The sequence below is a fragment of the Nansenia antarctica genome, assembly GCF_963989245.1.
Source record: "Nansenia antarctica genome assembly, chromosome: 5".
Classification (NCBI taxonomy): domain Eukaryota; kingdom Metazoa; phylum Chordata; class Actinopteri; order Argentiniformes; family Microstomatidae; genus Nansenia; species Nansenia antarctica.
This window is the reverse complement of record NC_137690.1, coordinates 73,125,787-73,146,039: the sequence shown is the minus strand read 5'-3', so window position 1 is coordinate 73,146,039 and position 20,253 is coordinate 73,125,787. Positions and strand designations below refer to the sequence as shown.

General features: G+C 48.7%; 1 protein-coding gene across 1 annotated transcript; it reads right to left on the bottom strand.

Annotated features, from left to right (window-relative positions):
• Positions 1-10,325: 10,325 nt before the first annotated feature.
• Positions 10,326-17,491, bottom strand: tcf19l (transcription factor 19 (SC1), like; the record flags this gene model as incomplete). Its single annotated transcript, XM_080531949.1, has 4 exons — positions 10,326-10,668; positions 11,020-11,204; positions 11,319-12,319; positions 17,206-17,491. 4 exons carry the CDS (start codon positions 17,489-17,491, stop codon positions 10,326-10,328), a joined length of 1,815 nt encoding a protein of 604 aa, XP_080388075.1.
• Between the last annotated feature and the right edge of the window lie 2,762 nt (positions 17,492-20,253).

The following is a 20,253-nucleotide window of genomic DNA, read 5'->3' as shown; positions in this document are numbered from 1 at the left end:
CCCCAGCCTCCCCTGGTGTTCTACCTCCCCCAGCCCTCTACCAGCCTCCCCTGGTGTCGATGGACGTGTGACTCATGCCACAAATGAAACCTCTCTTTTCTTTCCTCCAAAGTTAACCTTGTTAGTGTTCTGTTATTAGCTACGGATAGAGCTAGGGACGCTAACGCTAACCCTCTCCCCTCCCGCCTCTTTCTCTCTCTCGTCCAATCAGCGGCCCCCCCAACCACAAGCCCCCTCCCCCGATGAAGGCCGGCAGCTCCACTGAGATGGTGAGTAAGCGTGTCCCCCCTGTCTCCCCCCCTCCTCAACGGTCATAAACCATGTTCGCCGCTAACGCAGCGCTAATGAGGCTAATGGGGCGTGATCTCTGGTGAGTGACCTGATGACCCGACGTTGACCTCTGTGTGACCCCTCCTCCCTCACGTTGACCTCTGTGTGACCCCTCCTCCCTCAGCTGACCAAGCCCGCTGACCTGGCCACGGAGACGGAGACGCAGCCGCTCAGCAACGAGACGTACTACGAGACCGGCGGGGAGCCCGTCACGGTGAGGGGAAACGCACGCATCACAGGAAACGCATCATCAGACTCTCTCCGTCTTTTTTATTAGTTTTTTGGGGGGGGGCATTTCTGCTTTAATGAGATAGAGACAGTAGAGATTGACAGGAAGAATGGGTGAGAGAGAGAGAAAGAGGAGGATAGAGACAGTAGAGATTGACAGGAAGGATGGGTGAGAGAGAGAGAGGAGGAGGATAGAGACAGTAGAGATTGACAGGAAGGATGGGTGAGAGAGAGAGAGAGAGAGAGAGAGAGGAGGGCTGACATGCAGGAGAGAGAGAGGAGAGAGAGGAGAGGACACGTACACATGACAAGGAGATGAAGTAAACAATACTCAAATTAAAGCAGACTCTGGGCCTAATTAAGGAGCGGAGGAGAGGAGAGGAGAGGAGGGGGGGGAGGGGGGAGGAGAGGGGAGGGGAGGGAAGAGGACACATACACATGATAAGGGGATAAGGTAAACAATAGTCAAATTAAAGCAGTATCTGGGCCTAATTAAGGGTGTCTGTCTCTCGGGAGCCTCAGTACACAATGTGCGTGTGTGTGTGTGTGTGTGTGTGTGTGTGTGTGTGTGTGTGTGTGTGTGTGTGTGTGTGTGTGAATGTTCACTGTACTTCAGCAAATAATGGGCAGGAGCAGTCTGCAGGGATCGTGCAGCAGCGAGAGAGTTTAACAGTAATAGCTCCTCCACCAGCCTTTCTATTGGCTGTTGGCTCAGAGGATGGGTTTCTCCGAGTCCCGGGTGGTTCGGCCATGCTGGTGTCAACTTGGTAGCTCCTTACAGGAAGTAGACCCAATCAGAAACATCCCTTGTAAACATGTATTATTATTCTACCTGTTCACCTGTCTCCTCCACCAGTGTTAGGGTTAGGGGATGGGTTAGGGGATGGGTTTGTTGTTGGCTCAGAAGATGGGTTTCTCCCTGGTGGTTCGGCCATGCTGGTGTCAACATCGTAGCTCCTTACAGGAAGTAGACCCAATCAAAAACATCCCTTGTAAACATAGTAGATCTTGCCTCGATGGTCTGGGTAGTACATTTTGTGATGTAAGCTAGCTAGTAGCAATGGCTAGTGTAAAAAAAAAAAAGGGGAGGGTGGCTGTGTGTGTGTATGTGTGTGTGTGTCTATTTTTCTTTTTTAAAAGATCATCATTTAGTAGTAGCGAGTGTTTCAGCCATGCCCTGTCCATGTTTCAGCCCTGCCCTGTCCATGTTTCAGCCCTGCCCTGTCCATGTTTCAGCCCTGCCCTGTCCATGTTTCAGCCCTGCCCTGTCCATGTTTCAGCCCTGCTCTGTCCATGTTTCAGCCCTGCCCTGTCCATGTTTCAGCCCTGCCCTGTCCATGTTTCAGCCCTGCCCTGTCCATGTTTCAGCCCTGCCCTGTCCATGTTTCAGCCCTGCCCGGTCCATGTTTCAGCTATGCTCTGTCCATGTTTCAGCCCTGCCCTGTCCATGTTTCAGCCCTGCCCTGTCCATGTTTCAGCCCTGCCCTGTCCATGTTTCAGCCCTGCCCTGTCCATGTTTCAGCCCTGCCCTGTCCATGTTTCAGCCCTGCCCGGTCCATGTTTCAGCTATGCTCTGTCCATGTTTCAGCCCTGCCCTGTCCATGTTTCAGCCCTGCCCTGTCCATGTTTCAGCCCTGCCCTGTCCATGTTTCAGCCATGCCCTGTCCATGTTTCAGCCATGCCCTGTCCATGTTTCAGCCCTGCCCTGTCCATGTTTCAGCCCTGCCCTGTCCATGTTTCAGCCCTGCCCTGTCCATGTTTCTGTCCATGTTTCAGCCCTTTTCTCTCCTTGTTTCAGGACCTGGACGCTGACGATGACGACAACAACCCAGGAGGCGGCGGTGGCGGCGTCGCTGCTGCCAACGGTGGCGCCCCCTCAGGCCTGGAGGAGGCGGTGCCGTACGACAACGCGGACGAGTCCCAGAGCGACTCCCTGCCGCCGTACTCGGCCACGCCCCCTCCCCCCCCGGCCCCCCTGGCGGAGGGTAACCACGACGACCACGAGGTGGTGAACGTGGAGCCGCCGTCCTCGACCGTGGCCCGCGGCGAGAGCTTCGTGTCCTCCGCCATGTACGTGTAGCAGCCCCCCCACCGTGACCTATGACCCCCCTACCGCCCTGCCCAGCCCCCCCCCCCCCCCCTGCCCTGTCCCACCCCCTCCCCGGCACAGAGCCTCGGCTATGTCGAATGACGCGGCAGTCCAGTCAGGCTGCACATCATCATCGGCCCCGCCACCACGCCAGCCCTCCCGGGGGCGAGGCCCAACCTTAATAATGCCGTTTTGCCCACTCTTGCTAGTTCTGGCTAACAGCCCAGTAGGTTGTTAGCATCTTAGCATTTTCAAACCGAAAAAGAACAGTTGTCGGTTGGGTTTTTTGGCAGTTTGAAAAAAATGTATGTGAGAGTTTAAAGTTACAGTTGCTCTCCTCCGTTGACATGGCAACATGACTTTAGACTCATGATTCATGTTTTAAGTTTTAAAACAACGTTTTTGTGTCTGAATCGCAAGAGTTCGCATAACTGCATTATTAGGGTGAGAAAATGTGTCGTTTTGGTTTACAGAAAAGCACACAAGAGCGTACACAATTATCAGCGCGAGTGCCGTATCCCCCCCCCCCCCCACACATCCACGCCAACATTTGTCAAATTAACGTCAAAATATAAGGAATGTATTTTCAGTATGTCAAGATACACAGCATTTATTGGAATAAATACTGCCATTATTACCATTTTATAATTACATTAAAATGGTTATGTTCTCTGATACGTGCTGGATATTTGACATATAGCAAAATATGTATTTTTATATTTTGTCTGATTTTAAAAGCCTTTTTCTGTATTGATACACACACACATTATGTGGAAAAATTGCATTGACGAGCGATTACGCTTGGCTGTCTCGAGTTGGTCTTTAGTAGATGTCAGAGTACCAAAATGATCAATGAACACTGTAAATAATATTGATGATTTGATTAATATATTGTTGGTGAAACATATGTGCACATGAAAAAAATAATACATTTGAGTGTAGGTGTTTTCCAGTGCCTCTACCATAGAGGAGTGGTGTCAGTTTCTATGTGAGGAATTGAAAATGTGCATTTTTACTTTAACGGGTATTACGGTATTATCTTGAGGTTTCACGATGCTGATGATGTTTTTGAATCCCCCCGAAAAAAAGAAAGCGAAAAAAACAAAAACAAAAAAAACTGTGGATTTTTACTCCTTTATTCTGCATGGCATGATTGGTGGCTTGTTAAATCCCACTCGTTAAAAAAACACACTTGTTAAAGCACACTCGTTAAGCACAGTTGGCTAGATGTTCCCACGGACATTTTTTTTACGAGGCTCTGCCCGCCGTCTTCATTTTTTGAATGTCGTTGAGCTCGTCACATTCCGCCGCCTCGGGGGAGCCTGGCGGAGGTAGGAAACGAGAGGGAACGAGAGGGAACGAGCTCGCTGTAACCCACGGTTACTCCGTAGCTCGATATACCGATCCTCATTCCCCCGTTCTGTGCGTTAGTTACACGCCGCCAGCCCCGTCCTCCCCTGATTTCTACCTCCACCAGCCTCCGTTCGTTCCTCAACCAACCCACAGTTACGGTCCTCCGCTCCTTCAAGCACAAAGTGTCCGCCGACGTGGCAGTTAAGCGCTAAGACGCCGGCTAGCTCTCAGCGTGTCGGCCAGCCAGGGGGTGAGCTAATGGACCTTCTCCACAGAGTGCAATACACAAGACGGTTGAAAATTAAAAAAAATTGTGTTCTTGCTCAGTTATATGAACAAGATGAAAGGGAGTCTCTCGGTGTGTGTGCCAAAGAGCTTGAATCGCACAAAAACCTACGAGGGCATAATACAGTCGCCGTGGCGACGCGAACATTGGACTGTAATTGGTCTATTTGTAGCTTGTTGACAGGAACCAGAGAGAGAGTCAGAGAGCACATGAACATTATATAAATGTATGTACGGTATGTAGCCTGTGTTAATAGCAGGGGAGGCTGGGGGAGGTAGAAATAGGAGGACGGGCCTCATTGTAATGCATGGGGGGTCCGTCTGCGTCTGTTCCATGCATCACGATGAGTCCGGCCTCCGATTTCTACCTCCACAAGCCTCCCATGGTAGATACAGTAGATGAATAGATACTATAGATATATATATAATACATAAATAGATGGATTAAAAAGACAGACCGGACGAATAGAGATACAGAGATGGATAGATAGATTCATAGATAGATGGATGGATGGATAGATGGATGGATGGATAGATACCGGTACATAGATAGGTAGATGGATGGATAGATAGATTAAAAGATAAGGCGGGCCAGCCAGACGGATAGAGAGATAGATTGCATCTCCTGCCTGCCACTCCTCTTCCTCCTCATCCTCCCATCATCCTCATCCTCATCCTCCCATCATCATCCTCTCATCCCTCACAGCCGGTGCATCAATGCAATACTTGTCCTTTCTGATGTGACAATCACTTTTGAACCAACTGTCATCGGCTTTGGTGGCGCTTTGGTGGTCTCTGGTGTTTCTTTAAAGGGGGGTGGTGGGGGGGTCTCTGGTGCTTCTTTAAAGGGGGGGGTGGTCTCTGGTGTTTCTTTAAAAGGGGGGGGGGGGTGTTCTCCGGTGTTTCTTTAAAGGGGGGGGGGTGTTCTCCCGGTGGTTCTTTAAAAAGGGAACGTCGTCTGCATGCTGCATGGAACTATGGGTAGATCAATCTTTTCTCGTGCGGGAAAAAATAAACCGTAAAGTGTGACGCCACTAATTAAATTAAATTAAATTAAATTAAAGCACGTGGCCGGGGATCGACGATGGCGCAGTAACAGACAATCACGTGTGTGTTTTCATATCACTATCGAAAGGGAAATTAATTAGTGAAACATTAGTGTTTTGTCTGTCTGAAACTGTGACGCTTTAATTTCTTTTTTTTTAAATGATTGTATTGTATTTTATTTTTCAGATTTTATGTCGTTTTTATTTAAAGTGTATTTTACGTATCGTTTCATTATCGTTGTCGATATAATACTGTTTAATGTATTGCCCGAGAGCCTGCCCTGAACACGAATACATGTTGGTGTTTGATTATTATCCAGCAAAAAGAAATGGTTGGAGACACGTGGTGATCAGTCTGAGATCAGAGACCGACGGTAGTTTGTTCTGTTGCGTTGTTCCTTTCCTCTGGGGCTGCAGTGTGTTCGCCAAGCGTTGTCTTCCCTTCCCTAACGGGTTCCATGCCAGAAATACTAAACTGTGAATATTGGCAACAACGATACTCGTTAGAACCCTGTCTCCTCCTCCCCCTGGTTAGACTCCTCCCCTCCTCTGGTTAGTCTCCTCCTCTTGGTTAGACTCCTCCCCCTGGTTAGACTCCTCCCCCTGGTTAAGCTCCTCCCCCTAGTTAGACTCCTCCCCCTGGTTAGACTCCTCCCCTAGTTAGTCTCCTCCCCCTGGTTAGACTCCTCCCCTAGTTAGTCTCCTCCCCCTAGTTAGACTCCTCCCCCTGGTTAGACTCCTCCCCTAGTTAGTCTCCTCCCCCTAGTTAGACTCCTCCCCCTGGTTAAGCTCCTCCCCCTAGTTAGACTCCTCCCCCTGGTTAGACTCCTCCCCCTGGTTAAGCTCCTCCCCTAGTTAGACTCCTCCCCCTGGTTAAGCTCCTCCCCTAGTTAGTCTCCTCCCCCTGGTTAAGCTCCTCCCCCTGGTTAGACTCCTCCCCCTAGTTAAGCTCCTCCCCCTGGTTAGTCTCCTCCCCCTAGTTAGTCTCCTCCCCCTGGTTAAGCTCCTCCCCCTGGTTAGACTCCTCCCCCTAGTTAAGCTCCTCTCCCTGGTTAGTCTCCTCCCCCTAGTTAGTCTCCTCCCCCTGGTTAAGCTCCTCCCCCTGGTTAGACTCCTCCCCCTAGTTAAGCTCCTCCCCCTGGTTAGACTCCTCCCCCTAGTTAAGCTCCTCCCCCTAGTTAAGCTCCTCCCCTAGTTAGACTCCTCCCCCTAGTTAGTCTCCTCCTCCCCTGGTTAGTTTTCCCCTAGTTAGACTCCTCCCCCTGGTTAAGCTCCTCCCCCTGGTTAGTCTCGCAACACCACTGTTTTCTGTCACCATGCCAGACGTGCCTTTCGTTGTGTTATCTTAAGCTTATTCATTTTTATTTTATTTTTTCACATTTACATTTTTCGGTCTTATTAAAAAGGGAGATGTAGACACACTGGGGTTGACCTCTGAGCTGTGTGAGGGAGAGCCAGACAGACACTGGGTATCATTTTTAATGATTTTTATTATTTTAACAGGTCTTTCGTTTTGTATGCTTTATGGGGAAACTTCTTGTTCTATGTTTTATGGATCATTGTCTTGTTGAATAAAACATGTAAACCAAAGACCTGTCTGTCTGTCTGTCTCTTTGCTGTTGGCAGCCTCGGCCGTAACCACGGCAACAACAGGGGGAGGTAGAAATCGGAGGACAGGTGCTCATTGTAATGCATGGCATGGGATCAAACATCGTTCCTGATCCCGTTCCATGCATTATAATGACCCCACGTCCTCCGATTTCCACCTCCACCAGCCTCCCCTGTCCTCCCATGTCTACCTCCCCTGTCCTCCCATGTCTACCTCCACTAGCCTCCCCTGTCTACCTCCACCAGCCTCCCCTGTCCTCCCATGTCTACCTCCACCAGCCTCCCCTGTCCTCCCATGTCTACCTCCACCAGCCTCCCCAGCCTCCCCTGTCTACCTCCCCCAGCCTCCCCTGTCTACCTCCCCCAGCCTCCCCTGTCTACCTCCACCAGCCTCCCCTGTCCTCCCATGTCTACCTCCACCAGCCTCCCCTGTCCTCCCATGTCTACCTCCACCAGCCTCCCCCTGTCCTCCCATGTCTACCTCCCCTGTCCTCCCATGTCTACCTCCACCAGCCTCCCCTGTCCTCCCATGTCTACCTCCACCAGCCTCCCCCTGTCCTCCCATGTCTACCTCCACCAGCCTCCCCTGTCCTCCCATGTCTACCTCCACCATCCTCCCCCTGTCCTCCCATGTCTACCTCCCCTGTCCTCCCATGTCTACCTCCACCAGCCTCCCCTGTCCTCCCATGTCTACCTCCACCAGCCTCCCCTGTCCTCCCATGTCTACCTCCCCCAGAAAGAGAGATATTTTTCTCTCTGTCTTTGTGTCTAATTAATAGAAACATCCATTATGATGAGACACTCATGAGGGAATAAAAGGCCGGCAGCCATTTGCTTTTAAATACCTTTATTTTTTTTATTTCTTCCCTGATAACTTTGAAGACAAATGCCAATCATGTGAAACAAACAACTGTGAAACTTTGTTATGATTGCCAGTTATGACAGTTAATTATACTCATTAAAGTGATGACAGTGTGACATATGTTATGTAATCATGTTCGACATTCTGACAAAAACAAAATCTGTTTTTAAAAGTACGACGACATTGACAGACGGATATGCGTTCGCCGTTTCTAAAGCGAACTGTCGTCTCCGTAAAGCTTGTGTTAAATTGAACAACAAAGAAAGCAACAACAATACTCTGCATACAGGTTCATATAAATCTGAAACAGGCGTCAGAACAATCAAGGAGTTACAGAGAAAGAAAGTACAGATTCAAACCAGAGAACAAAACAGCCCTTAAAGACAGTCAGAACACAGAACACCCCACAGTCTTGTCTTGTATCTGGGTAGACATCTCTACTCACCCTGGGTGGGAGCTGAGCTCAGGGGAGGCTGGTGGAGGTAGAAATCGGAGGACAGGGTTCGTTGTAACGCATGGAGTGGTATGAAACACCATTACTGATTCCATTTCCACACATTACAGCGAGCCCATCCTCCGATGTCTACCTCCACCAGCCTCCCCATGTCTACCTCCCCCAGCCTCCCTCCCTCCTAGAGGCAGCAGTCAGTCCTGTCTCCCCCTCCCCCCCCAGGGAGCCTCCAGACAGCCCAGCCCAGCAGGGGTCCAGTGTCTCTGTCTGTGAGTCACTATGTCTCTGTCCACCTCGGGGCTAATTAGCCTTGTTAGCGCCTGGCCGGCTGCCAGGTGAGGTCCTGAGTGTCCAGCTCCTCCTGATGTGAGACGCCCACGCCGTCTCTCTACCTGACCCTGCCAACCAGCCAGGTCGCCATGGCTACGACGTCTCTACCTGATCCTGCCACCCAACTCATCGCCACTCAAGACGATCGGCCAATTAGAGAGAACCGCTAACCGCTGCTTGACGCTTTGCTGTTCTCTGGAGAGAGAGAGAGGGGGGAGCAAGAGGGAGGGAGGGAGAGAGAGAGAGAGGAGAAAGAGAGAGAGACCGCTCGCTAACAGTAGCCACTCAAGACATCTTTAGTCACCCAGGTGGAGCTGAGCTGAGGGGAAGTCAGGTGGAGATCAGGGGAGCTCAGGTGGAGGTAGAAATCTGCAGCGTGGTGTCAAAACACACGTGTCTGATACAGTTCCTCATTCCGTTCCGTTAACGGAAAAGTCCAGCGTCTGAGGTGGGGGGGACCCTAAGGTGGGGCGTCAGGGTGGTAGACCCTGGGGTGGTGGGTAGGAGACCCTGTGGAGGGGAGTCAGTGTAGGAGTCCTTGCGGTGATGGGTGGGAAACCCTGTAGAGGAGAATCAGAGTGGGAGTCCCTGGGGTGGGGGGTAGGAGACCCTGTAGAGGGGAGTCTTTGAGGGTGGTCTTTATTTCTGAGAGTCCCTGGGAGTCAGGGTAGGAGACCCTGTGGAGGGGGAATCAGGGTGGGAGTCCCTGGGGTGGGGGGTAGGAGACCCTGTAGAGGGGAGTCTTCGAGTGTGGTCTTTATTCCTGACAGTCCATGTCTCAGGCCCCAGTACTTATATACACATACATGACAGCTCTGCTCCGCAGTTCATAAGAGCCCCGTGACCACGGATAAAAAATAAACTTTACAACAACGTATTCAGTCATTTATACAAACCCTCATCTCATCACCACCAATACAGCCAAAAGTCTGTTTGCCTTTTTTTTTTAAATTTCTCTCCCAAACAAGAAACAAGTCGTCCTTGTCTGATGATTGTGTGCTCTAGTGTAGGGGGGGGAGGGGGACAGGGAGGGGTGGTGGGACAAGGGGGTGGACAGAGGACCGGGGCGGTGGGGGACAGGGAGAGTGGGGGACAGGGGAGGGGTGGGTGGTGGGGGACAGGGAGGGTGGGGGACAGGGAGGGTGTGGTGTAGTGTTGTTCCGATACCGATACTAGTATCGGCATGGCCACCGATACACACAAAAATGCTGGTATCGGTATCGGCGAGTACTAACAAAAAAAAAATTCAAATTTTTTTTTCAATTTTTTTTAAAGTACTAACGTTATTTTGTTTGTAAATGTTCACTTGCTGTTGCACTACTACTACGACTGTTTTATATCTTAAATGGATATTGCACTGATTGGCATCTGTGAGAGCCACATTTCAGGTTTTATAAGGGGTTGATTTTTTGTCACCATACCAGGTAGACAATAAAAAAAAGTTCTATAGTATTCACTCTCTGTTGGTATTTTTTCCTGTTTTACAAAGGTTTTGAGCAGTGCCAGACTAAGTGTTAGCAATAATTTTACATCGAGGTGAGTATGCGGCTCAAAAAACATGTTTTTTTTTTTGTTTTTTTCAAACGCCGTGGTATCGGATCGGTACTCGGTATCGGCAAGTACTGCACGGTCAGGTATCGGTATCGGGATCAAAAAATGGTATCGGAACAACACTAGTGTGGTGGACAGGGGGGCAGGGAACAGAGACAGGGGGGTGGGGGCAACAGGTGGGGGGTCTCTGGACTAGCAGCAGCCGCAGTGGAAGTCTGCGTTGGGGTCCTGCAGCAGACTCCTGCGGTCGCAGTGCAGGCAGTCCAGGTGGTACCAGGCGTCGCACACGTCGCATTGGATCCACTGCACCGTCTCCTGCTGCGGCATGCGGCACTGCGGCGCGGCGCACGGCTCCACCCCCTGCGCGGGGCCCTCTTCGTCATCGTCCGAGGAGGAGGAGGAAGAGGAGGAGGAGGAGGAGGAGGAGGAGGAGCAGGAGGAGGAGGAGGAGGAAGAGGGGGAAGGGAGGGAAGGGAGGGAAGGGAGGGAGGGCCGTGGCAGAGGAGGGTGTTTCCTCGGGCGGCCGCGGCGTTTGCTGCGGAGGAGGAGAGGAAGAGGGGGATACGGTTTTATTTAAAGACTTGCTGCGGGATTTATACGCTGCAAATTCTTCACGCCAAATTTTGGATTAAGTGTCGACTGTATGGTTTGATTATGTTAATCGATGTTAATTGATTCCTTATCTCGCTAGACCACACAGTTCTGAATTTGAAACCGACAAATCACTTAAGGAAAATTCAGGCTTATTAATCTCACTAGTTATCAAAAAAATAAGGCTGGGTTTTCTTTTAGCCACATTGATGGAACACCCCCCAGGTAAGATCGGTGCATACGACATAAAAAAACAACAATAAACAACAAAAAACAAAAGCAAAAAATTACTCACCCGGTGGAGACGTGAAACCTGGCGAACTGGCCCCTCCCGCGGTCCTCCTTACACAGCCGGAGGGAGGGGGAGGCCAGGGTGTAGCTCTCCCCCCCCACCACCAGGGGGGAGTACACCGGGGAGCTGTGGCTGTGGGCCCTCTGCCTGCCCCCCCGCAGGGCCCCGGACGACGAGAACGCCCTCTGCTGTCGGAATGCCGCCAGACTCATGTTCAGGCCCGGCGTGCGGTGGTGGTGATGGTTGTTGTGGTGGTGGTTGTGGCCCCCCCCGTGACCTCCGTCCACCCCCCCCCGCCTCGCCTGACCACCTGAGGAGGCGTTGTTGTTGTGTGAGGTGAAGGTCACTCGGTGCTGGTGGTGGTGGTGGTGCGGTTTGTTGGCGTTGTTGGCATTGTTAACGTTGCCCACGGCGATGGCGTGAAAGTTCCCGCAGCCGCCGACAACGGCAGAAAGCTTGTTGGTGGTGGTCGTCACGGATACGGATGCGTGGCGTTTCATGTCGACGAACGGCGACGGACGTCTCCTCGCGTCTCCGCCCGGCTCCGCCTTCACCACCGCCGACTGGGGGGGCGGGTTGGTGTGGGGGTGGGGGTGGAACCCCCCCTCCGACTCGGACTTGTAGAGGCGCCTCCTCTTCCTCGCGCTCCGGCCCGCCCTCGCCCCCCCCCCCTCCCTCTGTCCTCCTCCTCCTCCATCAGAACTATCATCATCCATCAACACCGTGTGGGCCGACTTGCGCCGACTCTTGGACGACAGCGGCACCGACTTCGACGAGGACGAGGACACGGAGAAGGCGGTGGGGGGCGTGGAGGGGGAGACCAGGGAGCCGAAGCAGGAGGAGGAGGGGAGAGGAGGAGGAGGGGTGAGGGAGGAGGAGGAGGTGGTGGAGGAGGAGGTGGAGGAGGAGGCGTCCGTGGCGTGGCCGTCCGTGGCGGGGGTCGTCGTGGTCGTCTTGCGGAAAGTCCAGGGGGCGCCGTTCATCTTGCTCAGGCTGCCGATGGAGTTGAGGATGACCGTGGCGCGGTTGATGGACAGCGCCGACAGGTCCAGTTGGGCGGAGCTACTGGCCTTGCGGTCCAGGCTGGTGCGGATGCGGTTCTGCAGGTCCGAGGAGAAGGAGCCGGCCTTGGGGAGGGTGATGGCGTCGAAGTCCAGCGGACGCACCAGTACCTTCTGAAACAGGAAGTAGAACTCCGGGCTGGCCGACTGGTCCGACTGTTGGCCGCCGAAGGAGAGAGTGTCACCGTCCGAGAGCTCCCATCGCACGCCGGGCTGGAGGCGCACCTCGTTCACCCAGGTGCCTGGAGGGGGAGGAGGAGGAGGGGGGGGGGGAGAGGAGGAGGGGGGGGGGAGAGGAGGAGGAGGAGATGAGAAAAACACTTGTTACCTTCAAAACTAAATTCTAATATGATGATCAGAAGCAAAGCAGGATTCCATTTGATATACTAAGGGGGTGTTCTCACTAGAACATTTGCTTCATTTGAAACGGAATTTAGGATAAAGTTCGCTTTGCTCTGCGTCGTTTGGAGCTGTGAGAACGCGCATTCGAAGTAACTCCCGGAGCAAACACCCATCGGATGCTCCGCTTGAAAAGGGTGGTTTCGCTTCGGTTACAAACGACGCATCCATCGCTTTGCTTCACTTCGCTTTTGGTGAGAACGCTGCTCGAGGCAGTCCATAGTCCACGCACGCGTGTTGATCTGGATAAGATCTGGACAACGGACAATTCCCAATTTTTCTGACCAATCAACTACCACGTCTGTTGCTTCGATTGCATATGTTACTTCGTTTACATAAATGGCTGAGAGAACGCAAATCAGAGAAATAATTTATGCAACAATGTTGCGAACTCATCCACTTGCTCCGGGTATCGATTTGGACTTTCATGTGAGAACATGACCTAAGTAACACCGTGGAAGTGTGTGGATATGATCAGATCAGCGTTCAGAATAACACACTACACATGACAAGGAGATGAAGTAAACAACAATTAAAATGAACAATTAAATTAATAATCAAATTAAAGCAGAATGTCTAAAATCTAATCAAAACAAATGTCACACAGTCATAATTAACAGTGAAACGCTCCTCGTTCAACAACAAATCAACAATATAATAATAAAAGTAATAATAAAACCGTGTCAACAGTAGTGCCTGAGGGTGTCGTGTCAGTGGCAGCAGTAATGACTAATAATAATAGTACCATGTCAAGAGTTTGCAGCAGCAGTAGCAGTAGTAATTGACGGGAGGTCAAAGGTGGAATGAAAGTAGTGGCAATTATACATGGAGGAGAGAGACAGAAGCAGAGAGGTCATGATATGACAGCCTAGCTGAATACTGATGTGGACGTTTCACTGCCACCTCCAGACTGAGGGGAGGGGAGGGGAGGGGACTGTCAGTCTCATGCAGCCTGACATTTCACAGACCGATGGATGGAAGCTGACTTATAAGAGATATCTACTAGCAGCACCCCCCAGGACTGTGTCTCCTGAGACATCTACTACCCCCCCAGCACTGTGTCTCCTGAGACATCTACTACCCCCCAGCACTGCGTCTCCTGAGACGCCTGCTCCCCCCCTATACTGTGTCTCCTGAGACATCTACTACCCCCCAGCACTGCGTCTCCTGAGACGCCTGCTCCCCTCCTATACTGTGTCTCCTGAGACATCTACTACCCCCCTATACTGTGTCTCCTGAGACGCCTGCTCCTAGGGATGCTCCGATTTATCGGCCACCGATTTAAATCGGCCGATTTCACTCAAAATGACTCGATCGGTGATCGGCAAAAATGGCCGATCGCAAAAACCGATTTTTTTTGTTTTTGTTTTTCTTTTCTTTTTTTTTTCTGGGGAAGACAGATAACTGAACAGAAAACATAGGAGGACGTAACAGTATGTAAACCATGAAGGCCACGTTTATGATGTCTTTTATACAGCCATATCGACTGACTTGGGCTTCAGGCCCTAACTGGGTGATAGGCCAGAGCTTTACTATGCCATAACAATGGGTCTGCGTTTGCTTGGTGCCTAATGGATCAAAACTTTTGTCTAAAAAGCAAAAAATATGTAGGCTATCCAGTCAGTAGGCCTACAGTTATGTCTTTTTTTTAAAATCGGTATCGGTATCGGTATCGGTTGATCTTGAGGAAAAAAATCGGTGATCGGTATCGGCCCCAAAAATCCAGATTGGAGCATCCCTACCTGCTCCCCCCCTATACTGCGTCTCCTAAGATTTCTACTACCCCCTTGTACTATTTCTCCAGAGTATAAAAATAAAGAATTTAAATAAAATAAATTGTTTAAAATAAAAATATATCTCTTTCTTTCTTTTTCTATCATGACGACTGCCAATAGCCCCGGGCCTGAGGTAGATTACTCTTCCTGCTACGACTGGTGGATTGATGATTCACTTGCTAAGTCAAATGTATTTATCAAGGGCGTAGGTTTGGTCTCAGCTTTGGTAGGGAGACGACATCGGAATGATCTAATAATGACTTAGAATGATCTAATAATGACTTTGCTCCAAAGATAATGCGAATTTGAGTTCACTCAAATATTAATAGGGGCATGTCCATCCATATGCAAACCTACACCCTTGGTATTTATTGATTGTAAGTTGCTTAAGGCATCTGCTAAATGCCACACATGTAAATGTAAGAGACAGAACCCCCAACCCACATCAGAGTCCTCTTTAACAGTCTTAACAGACACACCTACGACTACGGAGTAGTAAAGTAATAGTAGTTTACATTTACATTTACATTTACACGTTTGGCATTTAGCAGACGCCGTTATCCAAAGTGACTTACAACAAATACATTTGACAAAGTGTGTGAATCATCTATCCTCCAGTCATAGCAGGAAAAAATAAACTATGCTCAGGCCTGGAGCCATTGGCAGTCGTCGTAGATAACATATTAAAAAATTTTGACACCGAGGAAACAATCCACAGGGGTAGTAGATGTCTCAGGAGGGACAGGTGTAGCCTGAAGAGATGGGTCTCCCAGGGAGTGACTCTGCAGCGCTGACAGCAGACACCTCAGGAGGGACAGGTGTAGCCTGAAGAGATGGGTCTCCCAGGGAGTGACTCTGCAGCGCTGACAGCAGACACCTCAGGAGGGACAGGTGTAGCCTGAAGAGATGGGTCTCCCAGGGAGTGACTCTGCAGTGCTGACAGCAGACACCTCAGTAGAATAAGTACACAGAATCTAATCAAGGAAATGTGAGATTAAGTGAAGATTGAAGTGCACTTTAACACACTTGAGTGTGATTCTGACTAAAGATCCGTCTCTTTAGGCCACACCTGGCCTCCCCCTCCTCCTCCACAGACCTCTAAAGGTGGTCAAGGTAACAGGTAACACCCAGTAAGGTACGGTTCTAACCATGGTTGTATAGTGGTTACTAGGGGTGTAACGATACATCGATTCACATCGATGCATCGATTCATTGACTAACGATCTGATTACATCGACGCAATGTAAAAACATCGATCTATATCGTCATCTTATGCGCGCAGAGAGAGAGAGAGACTTGAAAAAGATACGAATGTTTTTCTTTTTTGATGAGAGACAGTAAGTCTATCCCTTTTAATATATATTTTGGAACATCTCTCTGAACCAGGGAAGTGAACATACTCGCGTTCGCAATGAGTTCGCATTCACCGTGTGTGACTGTCTACTCTGGCTCGGCTCCACTTCTCGGCTCCTCCTCCTCTCGCGTTCGGCAATCTCCGGTAATCTTCGGAAATGTTCGGCTTGTGTGAGTGCGTCTAATGAGAGTGCGTCTAACGGGAGTCTAATGGGCGAATACATTGACCGTTTTGGACACCAAAGATATTTTTTTACATCTACTCTTCGAGGCGAATCCAGTCAGACCAATATCAGACCTGCTGGACGTGTGTGACACGTGTGTGGACGTGTGTGTGTGTGACTGGATGTCTCTCTGAACCTGTGTGTGTGTGTGTGTGTATGTTAATGAGCTGTATGTTAATTACCACTTATTACAATTGATAATTGTGTTAGATTGGCATATGATATCGATCATATCGTCATATCGATCTTGAATCGAATCGAATCGAAATCGTATCGTGACTGACATTGTGATATCGTCAAACATTGTATCGTCATACAAACAAATCGATATAATATCGTATCGTGATGAAGCTGGTGATTTACACCCCTAGTGGTTACGGTAAGGTTCTAACCATGTCTGTATGGTGGTTAAGGTAAGGTTCTCACCATGGGTGTATGGTGGTTAAGGTGAGGTTCTCATCATGGCTGTATAGTGGTTAAGGTGAGGTTCTAACCATGGTTGTATAGTGGTTACGGTAAGGTTCTAACCATGTCTGTATGATGGTTAAGGTGAGGTTCTCATCATGTCTCTATAGTGGCTAAGGTGAGGTTCTCATCATGTCTCTATAGTGGTTAAGGTAAGGGTCTAACCATGGGTGTATGGTGGTTAAGGTAAGGTTCTCATCATGGGTGTATAGTGGTTAAGATAAGGTTCTCATCATGGGTGTATGGTGGTTAAGGTAAGGTTCTCATCATGGGTGTATGGTGGTTAAGGTAAGGTTCTCATCATGGGTGTATAGTGGTTAAGGTAAGGTTCTCATCATGGCTGTATAGTGGTTAAGGTAAGGTTCTCATCATGGGTGTATGATGGTTAAGGTGAGGTTCTCATCATGGGTGTATGATGGTTAAGGTGAGGTTCTCATCATGGGTGTATGGTGGTTAGGGTAAGGTTCTAACCATGGGTGTATAGTGGTTAGGGTAAGGTTCTCATCATGGGTGTATAGTGGTTAAGGTGTTACAGGTAAAAGAAGGTGGTAAAAAGCTACAGTAAGGTTCTCACCATGGCTGTATGGTGGCTAAGGTGTTCAGGGCTCGACATTAACGCTGTTTTACTTGTCCGGAGCAAGTAAAACTTTCGCCGGGTTTGTTTGCGCGAGCACGACGACGCTGCTAGATCCTGGATATTTTTACCTGTGTGCAGGAAGAACAACAGACGGCGCAGGCGCGAGACTAGACTAGATGATCGTGAGTGAAGATATTATCAAAGCGTCGTTTGGCTCGCGCAAACAAACCCGGCGAAAGTTTTACTTGCTCCGGACAAGTAAAACGGCGTTAATGTCGAGCCCTGGTGTTACAGGTAAAAGACGGTAAGGTAAAAAGCTAGGGTAAGGTTCTCACCGTGAGTGCTGCGGTCCTTGATCTGCACCTTCCAGCCCTCCTCCCCCACCACCGGCCCCTCCCCCTCCTCCATCTCCGCCGCCGTCTCCCTCCCAGCATGCAGTTCGGCGTGGATGCGGGACACGGAGGCGGAGTCCAGCGTGACGTCACACAGCTCCGCGGCACGCCCCAGACGGAACACGGAGTGGCTCAGCGCCGGGCGGAAGGTGTAGAGGTCGCGGGACGAGTCCACGGAGGACAGGCCGATCCTCAGCAGCTGGAAGCAGGGCTGGACCCCCGACAGCATGGCGACAGCCAATCAGAAGACAGACTCCCTGTCCACCCACCACCGCGAGCAGCCAATCAGCCAATCAGAGACAGCGTTGTTAGATATCATGTCCCATGATTGGACAGTGCGAGGATGGATGAATGCGAGACGAGAGGAGAGTGTCGTGTGTGTGTGTGTGTGTGTGTGTGTGTGTGTGTGTGTGTGTGTGTGTGTGTGTGTGTGTGAGGATAGCTTCAGTGTTGGTCTGCGGTTGTTGTATGATATAATGAATAGCCTACCAACGCAACATATAGCCTAAAAGCTATATAGATTTTGTTTACAATCTGATCGGACAGTGGCTAGGATGAATGCGAGAGGAGGATGTCGTGTGTGTGTGTGTGTGTGTGTGTGTGTGTATGTGTATGTGTGTGTGTGGGGATAGCTTCAGTGTCGGTCTGCGGTTGTTGTACGATTATAATGAATACCAATGCAACATATAGCCTAAAAGCTATAGGCCTATAGATTTTGTTTAGAATATGTAAACGTTATACGTGGACAATTAATCAGGTAGTGTTAAATGTATTATTTTCCACCTAAGATATTAATATCTGCTACTATATGTGGTCCACTATCTGGTTCAAATGTAAACAGCCACTGGTTGTGAGGCTCAGGAGGAGGGGTGGGTTGTTGTTGTTGCTTAATCTGAAAGACACAGAAAAGGAAAACTAACATGAGACAATAGTACTGATATTATAAGACAGATAGACATTATCACCACAAACGGACGACTTGTGTTTAACATGCTCAGATAAAGACAGCAATCATTAATTATTCAGATGATTCCGAGGGCAAGCTGGCATGCACGAGTTCGTGCATTCTAAATTAGATGATATATGAGACAGAGATTAGATTTATAAATGAGACACACATGCAATGATCCATGAGACATATATAATCTATATTATAGATACACAGAGGACTGTCGTGTCATCCAAAGAAAGGGGAAATGGATTCGCCGGATCACTGACAGTGCTAACTAACTTTAGCTGGTTTAGCGTGTTGCAATGGGACAAGTCAGTCCGACTTACAAACTACTTTATCCAATGCAATGCTTATTTCCACAAGTGCATTCAACTAGCTATGTATGCATGATGCATCGAGAAAAACAATCGAAGCTTGCCAATAATGAGATCATGCAAAATATTCGGCACAATAAGTTAAGTAAGCAGACATACTCAGCCAAGCCCAGGCGTACAGACAGCTGCTGGGGTCCTGGATGCACCCAGAATGAAGGTCCTCCACCCTCCACATGAAACACAATGCTTCACTATGATCAGTCTCCCTTCCAATCCTCATCCACTCCCTAAAAACAACGATGCTTTTCCATCGGTGGGTTCAACGTTGTCTGGAGAGATCAAGTCTTGTGCTAAGTTGCGAGTTGTGTGTAATTTAGAAGTCCTTGTTTTATTAGATCTCTCTGCTTTCTCTCGCAGGTTTTTTTCGCGTATTTTCTCCCCCAGGAAGTCCTTTGAAATTTGGCGCGCCAGCTCGCGGAGTGTTTGCGCGAAGAACCGACGCCACTTCCTGTCGGTGTTCCTGTCACTCTGGTCTGGCCAAGTGTTATATAATATGATATATATACACACACAATATATATCTATATATAGATCTATAGATATATATATGTAATAAATGATATATATATATATACACACACACAATATATATATATATATAGGTCTATATATATATATATATATATATATATATGTAAGAAATTATATATACACACACACACACACACACACACACACATATATATACTGTGTATATATATATATATATATAGAGAGAGAGAGTGTGTGTGTGTGTGTGTGTGTGTGTGTGTGTGTGTGTGTGTGTGTGTGTGTGTGTGTGTGTGTGTGTGTGTGTGTGTGTGTGTGTGTGTAGATAGATAGATAGATAGATAGATAGATAGATAGATAGATAGATAGATAGATAGATAGATAGATAGATAGATAGATAATACATTATATATACACACACACACATATACTGTATATATTATATAACGTAAGTACTGGGTGGCACACATTCTGCTTTAATTCGATTATTGAATTTAATGATTGTGTACTGTATCTCCTTGTCCTATGTGGCCTATTATGTTATTCTGAACTATGATCATCTGAGCATATCCACACACAACTTCAAGGTGTTGCCTGTTGGATAAAATGGAATCCTGCTTTTGCATCTGATCGTCATATTTATGATGTTATAAGTACTTTAGTTTGGGTCTGGGTTTTAGGCAGAAATTAGTCAATATGGCATAATTGGTCTATGGTTTTCTCCTTGCTTGCCCAAAGGCTTTACTATTCTATTATAACTAAGTTTAGTAACATTTGCATAAGTTAAAGTCATTCATATAAAAAAGGAACTAACATATCATTAGCCTCATAGCATAATTGCCGAAGTCATATTTTGGCCAAATTGAGATATCTGCCTAACTCTGCTCTCCGAACACTGCTGATTCACTGTGCATTATTACCTACTATGACATCAGCCTATCAGAATGCTTGTTGTTATATTCCAAAATCACTATCTGCCCAAGTCATCTCTTTGACATCTTAGGCATTTTTGACACTACATACAAAGATGGCTCGGCTGACCACAAGTGAAGCATAACTTAGGCAATTATGCTATGAGGCTAACGATATATTTAACTACACGTTTACAGGTAGAAGGTCAGAGGTCAAGTCTACATGCAGAAGGTGAGAAGTCTACAGGACATAGGTGAGACTGTT